The 9239-nt window shown below is 31.5% G+C and overlaps 1 protein-coding gene across 1 annotated transcript; it reads left to right on the forward strand.

Moving 5' to 3' along the window:
- Positions 1 to 7794: 7794 nt before the first annotated feature.
- LOC106774260 (chlorophyll a-b binding protein CP29.1, chloroplastic-like) lies at positions 7795 to 9239 on the forward strand. Its single transcript, NM_001317327.1, has 2 exons — positions 7795 to 8360; positions 8734 to 9239. Exons 1-2 carry the CDS (start codon positions 7854 to 7856, stop codon positions 9097 to 9099), a joined length of 873 nt encoding a protein of 290 aa, NP_001304256.1. The 5' UTR covers positions 7795 to 7853; the 3' UTR covers positions 9100 to 9239.

The following is a 9239-nucleotide window of genomic DNA, read 5'->3' on the forward strand; positions in this document are numbered from 1 at the left end:
GAAATTGGGGAACTTGGGAATTATGGAAGATTGAGTAGTCACATTTGATTTCAATAATTCCTAATTGAGTTGTAGTTAGGTCAAATTATGGTTCTACATTTCAAATTTGAGCATTTGAAATTTGATTTCGATTTGAATGAGTTGTAGTTAAAGTCATTTGGCAGGAGTTTTTTGAAGTATGGTTCTGCATTTCAAATTATGGAAGTTTCTTGTGCTTTTTTTCTTACTTCAATGCTTTGGTAAGGGGGGTTTTGGAGACAAAGCTTTGGTATATGAGAAAAAGTGAAAAAGAAATTGACAAGTCAACTTGCCAATCAGCCCAGTAACAAGACAAGATCAACTTTTCAACTTGTTTTGTGAAGTCATGTTAGCAGGATGAATCAAAACAAATTGAACGGGCCAATTTTGCCACTCTTAATATAAATAATGAGATAAAGAATTTAATAAGAAAAATTAAAAATTAAAATAAGAAACAATATAATTTGGATAAAATTGATATAACAAAAATTTTAAGATTGAGTTTTGGCACAAAACCTTATATTGACTTAATCTCTTTATCTAATTGTTCTTTAAGTTCTCTTTCAAGGTAAATTAATCTAAGGTAATACTAGGTTTCTTATTCAAATAACGATAGTTGTAGGTATAATTAGTTAAATTCATTAAGTTATTTGTTAATTTATTGATTCCTTGAAGAATTAAATTACTCTCATAATTTAAAACCTAAGTTTCTTTCCCATTTGATTCAATAGTCACCTTTACCTCTTTCCATCATAAGAAGTTATGAATATGTAAATTGATTGTTACATGTTTCACATAAATAAAATTAATAAGAGAGAAATCAATTAAAATCAATACTACTTAAAGTTAAGTCATACTATTAAAATAAAGCAATCAAGGAAACAAGCTATGAAAATAAAGTCAATACACAAAAAATAAAGAATTGAACTCCCTTTTAGAATTTTTCTAAAAGTTTTTGCAAAGCTTTGTCTAATTAGCACTAACAGCCTAAGTTAATGCTTGATATAAGATACATCAAGTATGTTAGAAAATAATTGATGGTTTGGCTAAACCAAGATATGGTTGAATTGGTTTCGGAAAAAATTGGAAAGATTATCAACAATACAAAATAAATTTATAATTATTTTTGTTAACAATGTTAACTTCATATATTATGTGCATGAATTTTTCTACCATTCTAAAAAATTGAAATACATATTATTGAAATTTTTTATAATTGAATTCTTTCCATTTTTTAAATATTTTGATTGGATTGAGTAATTAAAATATCTTACTTTCAAATTTATTATTTGGATGAATTACTCTATTAAATTTTAAACTAATCAAATAAATGAATTATTTTATTAAATAACCTTATCCAAACACATTACATAAAAAATTGAAGAAAATTATGTTAAGGCAAAATCATCTATATATCTAAATGCTCTAGTGTTTTGAAATATAACAAAATAACATTAAACAAAGTAATAATTTAGAAAATACCATAGAAAGAAACATAACACTTAGGTTCAAAATCCCCAACATAGGAAAACCTTAGGAAAACATTTAGGATTTTAGGAAACGGAAAAACAACTAAGTCAAAACACCCAGATGTTACGCTAAACAACTGTTTGTTGGTATCGGGGGGTGGTTTGAAGAGTATAGCGCAGCGGAATTAAACTTAGAGTAAGCGGAAAGCGTGTTCGGTCACTTTTTTAAAACAAGTTGGTCCTTTTTCGAAAAACAATTTTCTTTCAGAAAATTTATTGAACAGTTTGTGTGCAGACAAAAATAACAAGTGCAGGGAGTAAAAAAATCACACAAGTATTTTTATACTGGTTCGATTCAACAAAATCTACGTCCAATCGTTAATCACTGTAAAGAGTGATTAACAGTTCAACTAAAAAATAATTTCACAGATTTATAATAAGTGAACAAAATATAAAAGAACCTTCCTTCGACAAACGAATCGGAAGAAGAACACTCAGCCAACTCGAAGAGAACCGCTCCGGCAATCGACCAACGATTCACGAGCTTCTCCTTTTCACGAGACCAGGCATAGCACCTTGCTAACTCGAAAAGAGCTTGCTCCAGCAATTGACCAACGATTCACGAGCCTCTCCTATTCACGAGACCAAGCAAGGAAACTTTGAACAAAGCTTTTGAGAACTTCCTCTGACAAACAGTGTTCTACTTAGCTATCAGTTCAAAAACGTTACCTCTGAAATTTACAGAAGCTAAATATATAGCCAATTGCACTGAATGCCAAAGGTCAGGTCCCAACTGCCACGAATAATCGATTATTGTTAGTGATAATCGATTATTCAAGTCCGTTACAGGTTTTTCAAAAAGTGATAATCGATTATATGAAGTGATAATCGATTATTCCTTAAGGACTTGTGATAATCGATTATTGCTTGTCCATAATCGATTATTCTAGTACAAAATACAAGTGATAATTGATTGTTACTTGTTCGTAATCGATTATTCCAGTAGAAAATGCAAGGTTTACAATTTATGTAAGACTTTCCTACTACATTTCTACAAGTTGCTTTTTTAAATAATTCTAATGTCCTCTTCAAATAACACTTCTTGCAGCATCATCAAAACAATTCTTCAAGATTTACCAATACTCCTTATTGGTAACAATCTCCCCCTTTTTGATGATGATAAAAAATTCAACTTTAAAAGCAACTCTAGCTTTCCTGCAACACATACAAGCTAACAGAAAACAAAGTTAGCAGTACCTGTATCACTTATTAATTTGTATTATACTTTTCCCCTTATAGTTTTCTTCTCCCTCTTTTTTATCATAAGCAAAAAGATTAATGTAAAAATCTCCCCCTTAATATGAGCTCCCCCTCAATTATATAATATATGGATTAAATTGACATAAAAGCTCATTTTATTTAAAAGAGAAGGATGACATAAAGTTCATAAAGATCATTACTAAAGAGATAAATAAACACAAAGGAAGTACAACAAACAATCAACTTAGCAGCCTATTTCTAGAATTCAGGACTAGGAGATCTTTCAGGAGGTTGGATATTTAGATGACCCTCGATGTTAGATAGGTGAACATCAAGATCAAGAAATTGATCAACCATGTACTCATCAATAGATCGTTGTCACTCATAAATGTCCTCAAAGTGTGTCTTTTGTGCTAGACTCATATCCTCCAATTGTTTAGATAATCTTGCGAAGTGTTCTTCCATAAAAGTTAAGGAAGAGGAGGGTATGTTGGATGGTCCAGCATCAGAAGAAGCAGCAGCACTCACTGGGTCAGCCATATGAGTATCGATGTCATCATTTTCATCTTCATCAGGATGATCATCATCTTTGTGGATAAGAACTCTTCCTCTAGTAATGAATCCCATCTGAGGAAAGGTAGTATCTCCAATTTCCGAACCCACAGCTTGAATGGCTTGGACAGGTTCTCCTTCAACATTTACACCTTTGTACTCCAAAATCCTAGAAATAAGAAGAGCATAGGGAAATTGATAGGAATGGGATTTCTTTGCTTTTACCATAGTGTCAACAATGAGAGTAGGCCAGTCGATGTGTATGTGATTTAGAATCCCATACAGAAGAAGTAGATCCTGCTCAGAGCATTGAGCATGGTTAGTTGCTCTAAGACATAGAATTCAAACAATCAAGTAGTGAATCATCCTTTCTTCAACTTTGAAACCACCAACAAGCAATTGCCTTCGGTTGGTTTGCTGTTCAGGATGACGCAGGAAGGATTAGAAAGTCATCAACCTGTTGAAATCTTCAAGTCCTAAATGAACTTTTACAACATCATCCTAGATGGGGGGTTGGGCAACATTAGTCCACACATCATCATCTAAAATTATGCGCAGGCCCTTTACCTTAGTGGATATAATCCCATCTCGATATCACAAGAAAGTATGAAAAAGAACTCACAACGATTCTTTGGGATGTTAAATGGTGAAAGCTTAAAGAAAATTAAAAAAGGAACGTCAATGGGTGTGTGTAAAAAGTTCTAAAATTGGGGTTCTTGGTTGGATTATGGTTGGTCTTGACTAGTTATAAATTCAAACATGTCTAATGGGAACCTAAGGTAGCCAATAGGTGCTTGAGGCTTTTCTCTACTTGAATATAAGATAACTTTATATGAAATAACATAAGATCTAACCAAAGTGAACTCTCTTTTTATCAAAGAAACTTTAGAAAATGCTCTAGAATTTAAACTTTCATTCAATATCATTAAGAGTTTAGTATAAAGAAAATAAACGGTTATTTATAGTCAAAAGTGCAACCTAACCTAAACTTATGTTTAATTCAAATATTTCTAAAATTAAATGGAAATCTAACTTAATTACCTTGTATAGCTCACCAAGAATTTAAATGTATATTAAGAAAAAAAAATTAAACTCCAAAATCCAAATAAAAGAAATTCTCTAGTTGGGATCAAAATTGTGCTTTTGTGTGTAAGAAAAAAATAGATGACTTTGTTCAATCAAGAGAGGTGAATTAGTTTTAAAACCTTTTCTAAAAAAATCTTTTTCTTTAAATTTTTTATAACACCTTTAATTTAAAAAGTCAGAATGTAATTAAATTGATAACGATAATTAGAGAGATAAAGTAAGAGAAATAATTAGACAAAAGATTTATGCATGTTCAAATGGAAAATATCGTACATCCATTCCTTAGTTTTTAACCATATAAAGAATCAATCTCAATATCAAATAAAGTTTGAAGAAAGTCAATGACAAACAACTCTTAGAACACTCAAGAAAATATTGATGACACATTTTATATTTACATTTATAAATTTATTGTACAGTGAATGCACTTTACATATTTTTTATTTTCACTTTTTAATTCATTTCCTTTCAATAATAATAAATTAGGTTCAATATACATATATTTGCTGTAATTTTGTATTTTTACTTCGTCTAACCGTTAATCATTGTTTTTTACCATACTTTTTTTTTTGTTAGATACTATTTTTTGGTTGATTCTTGTTGCATTGAATCTACATTTCTATGGTTTCAAAATAAACATATGGTTCATTTCTATGGTTTCAAAATAAACATATGGTTCATTGAATTTGAAGTCTCACGCTCATTGTTTTTGAAGTTAAGATATATAAATGTATATAAATATATGGAAATTCAAATTTCTTCTTTTATTTTAGACTTTTACAATTAAGCTTATAGACCTAACTATAGCTAGCATTAAGGTCCATGTTTATATTAAATTACAAAGTATATATATATATATATATATATATATATATATATATATATATATATATATATATATATATATATCACAAATATGCTCTAAGGGTTTGGTTTTTCACTTCCAGTAGTTGTTCTTTCTAAAATATTGTTTTTTTATTTGTGATTTTTTTTCTTCATCCATGGAAAATTAATTTTTGATGATCAATTCTCATAATTAAGCTCTAATAATTCAAATTGAGTTTTGCACCAATCATTTAATAATCTTAGTTTGTTATTCTCCTCTCTAGTTTTGGATTTGCTATTTATGATTATAATTTGTGCTTCTAATTTTAGAAATCAAAGTAGCAATCAATTATATCTTGATTTGATAATCGGATACATCTTATGTTGAATGATATTTTAACTTGATTTGTATGATTGATTTAATTGTAGTAAGTTAATTGTTCCAAATTGAATCTCAAACCTTTACAAAATTGTGATAAGAAGAATGATATGATTCTTGAATTTGTGAACTGACCTACCATCTTAATTTTTGTTTTTGTAATTTGTTTACGATTTTATATTTTGTTATAGTTTTTTCAATCTTAAAACTCCTAATTTTAATTTGTATGAGAATAATATTAAAGATTGAATATAATATACCTGTATATTTTAAGAATTGATCTAAGTTGTGTTCTAAATTGTAAAATTTAGAAAGACGAGAATATCAAAATGACATTTTTGTCAGAGAACCAATGTTATTGTGCTCAATTCTTAATGTTATTCTTTATTTTCTTTTAATTTGTTATTGTGCTCAATTGTTAATGTTATTCCTTATTTTCTTTTAATGTTGTTGTTGTTAATTTTGCAAATTTTAATTTTGCTTTTAGTTTTAATTTTTTTTAGATCAAAACAAAAACGTTATTTAATTAAAAATTCACCTTTTTAATTTGTAAGCTACAAAATTTGAATTTGAAAAAAAAAATTAAAAAGAAATTAATTTATGTTTTAGTTTGAATTTTCTTTTTAGTATTGAAATCTTTCTTTTCAAATTCAATTTATAAAATTAAGGCAATGTAATTTAAATTGAGTTTTGCACCGATAACTTAATATTATAGAATTTATTTTTCTTTTCTCTAATTTTGAATTTGCAGTTTATGATATTTTTAAAAACAATTATAAAGAAATTATATGAATATTTGTGAATCCATCTTTTATTTTTGATTTTTTTAATCTTTATTTTTGTTCTATAGCCGTGCTTCTTTTGTAAAATTCCCCAGAAGTTAATTTCCATAATAGATATGTATTTTTTGAAAACCTATTTAAATTATGATCCAGTGTAAAATGTATATAAAAACCTAAATGTTTCAATTTATTATTAAATATGTTTTTAAAATCTAAACTTAAAAACAAAATTAAAATTCATATATATATATATATATATATATATATATATATATATATATATATATATATATATATATATATATATATATATATATATGATAATTTTTGTTATCAAATTTTAAAAATAATAAATACCATTAATCCAACAATAATAATTTTATTTTACATATTAAACAGTATTTTAGATTATAGTTTGAAATATATATCAAATCGTATAAACAATTTAAAATCAATATAATTTAACACGTCTAAAAATTTCACCTAATTAAAATAAAATAACTATATTTATGCATTTTTATCGTTTGAGAATCAAACTATTTAACTGTATTAAAATTTGATATATAATTGAATTCTAATTTTATCTCCAAATTTAACAATAAAAACATTTATTTTTTGAATTTATTATTAAAATCACACTCAAGTTTAATTTTATTATTGTTGACATGATCACTGAGTCTGATGAAAAAAACTGAGAAAAAGGATAAGATTGATGGCTAAGTAGGCGAACCAAAATATGTTTCATTTGCTAAGCCTCTAACAAGCCACTGAACAACCCTTTCTAAAACTTTCAAGAGTTTTCTTAATCACCTTCTCAATCACCACCACCGACACCATTGCCAAATAACCTCAGAAGTGATGATTTTGAGACTTCAGAGGAACATTTACGGATTTTACAGCTTCATATTACACTACAATTATCTTGTAACATAGTCTTTCATACATAATTTATGATATTTCATGTTTCAATCATTTCTAATTTTCTCACGGTTGAAATAGAACGAGAATAATCCTCTGTATTAAGTTTTTATCGAGCATAGTAGCACTCACGAATCCCATTCCCGCTGAAAAAATATCAAGCATCCAGATTTCTTTTATTTTTCGAAACACCAAATAGATTAACTGAGAATAAACCCTCGAAAAAAAGGCATTGGATTTTTTTGTCCAAATCGACAATCGGAGCCACCCAGCATCCAACCAGCGCCACAAATTCCCACGTACAGCAATCACAATCAGGAACCTTAGCGGGTCCACAAACTGAGTCCACGTCAGCACCTCCAGATAAACATTACGATAAGTGCAACCCTCATCTCCTCCGTTAGATGGATACTCTCCAGGATCCAACGTTTCAAAATCCCCACTCGCGGATTATCCAATCTCCCACCTCTCATCAAATATATCTCCCATCCCTCTCTTTCACACCAACCACTAACTCTACCAAGCACCACAACTTCTCACCACCGCGCACGTTAGCACAAACTCATGGCCACCGCAACGGCTACGGCAGCGGCAACGTCCTCCTTCATGGGGACGCGCCTCCTGGACGCGCATTCCGGGTCAGGGAGGATCCAGGCACGATTCGGGTTCGGGTCGAAGAAGAAGGCCGCGCCCAAGAAGGTGTCGAAGGGCCCAAGCACGGACAGGCCGTTGTGGTACCCCGGCGCGAAGGCGCCGGAGTGGCTGGACGGGAGCCTTGTCGGTGACTACGGGTTCGACCCGTTCGGGCTCGGGAAGCCCGCGGAGTATTTGCAGTTTGAACTGGACTCGCTGGACCAGAACCTGGCCAAGAACGAGGCCGGGATCATCATCGGAACCAGGACAGAGGTTGCGGACGTGAAGTCGACGCCGTTCCAGCCCTACAGCGAGGTCTTCGGCCTCCAGAGGTTCCGCGAGTGCGAGCTCATCCATGGACGCTGGGCCATGCTCGCCACGCTCGGAGCCCTCTCCGTCGAGTGGCTCACCGGTGTCACGTGGCAGGACGCCGGCAAGGTACGATTCTCTGCTGTTGCTTCTTCTCCACGTATCAATCATTTCCTTCCAATGAACTTTTAGTGGATCTTTGCTAGAAAATTCTTCACAAGCACCTTAAGTATGAAAATAAAAAAAGAGAAATTAAATGATCTTGCTAAAATTAATTCATAAAAAATTAACCATAAAAGTATACAAATTGAATACAGAATTAGTAAAATAATTTACGAGAATACTCATTTTAATTTGTTTACTTGCTTACAAAGAATGATAATAAAAACTAACATGAGAGAATGATATTCAACAATTTGGAATGTTTGTGCATGATTTTGGTGTTATTTTTAGTTTCTGCGCAAGAAAAATGAAAGACACTTCTTCATGGTTTGGTTTTAAGGTGGAGCTAGTAGAAGGATCATCATACCTTGGGCAACCACTTCCATTCTCAATCACCACATTGATTTGGATCGAGGTTCTGGTAATTGGGTACATAGAGTTCCAGAGGAATGCAGAGCTTGACCCAGAAAAGAGACTGTACCCAGGTGGGAGCTACTTCGACCCTCTTGGTTTAGCCTCAGACCCAGAGAAGAAAGCCACTCTTCAATTGGCAGAGATCAAGCACGCACGTCTTGCCATGGTGGGCTTCTTGGGCTTTGCAGTCCAAGCTGCTGCCACTGGCAAGGGCCCACTCAACAACTGGGCCACCCACTTGAGTGACCCACTTCACACAACCATCATTGACACCTTCTCCTCGTCTTCTTAAGAAAAAAGTCTTGTGCCTCGTGGGTAAATTGTAAACGTCTTTCGGCTTTGGGTTGTAATTAATCAAACATTTCACTTATAGCTGGTACTTGTGAAACTGGTAACTTGAATTGGAGAGGCTTAGTAGAGTTCTTCTGCTTC

This window comes from Vigna radiata, chromosome 9 (assembly GCF_000741045.1).
Source record: "Vigna radiata var. radiata cultivar VC1973A chromosome 9, Vradiata_ver6, whole genome shotgun sequence".
Taxonomy (NCBI): Eukaryota; Viridiplantae; Streptophyta; class Magnoliopsida; order Fabales; family Fabaceae; genus Vigna; species Vigna radiata.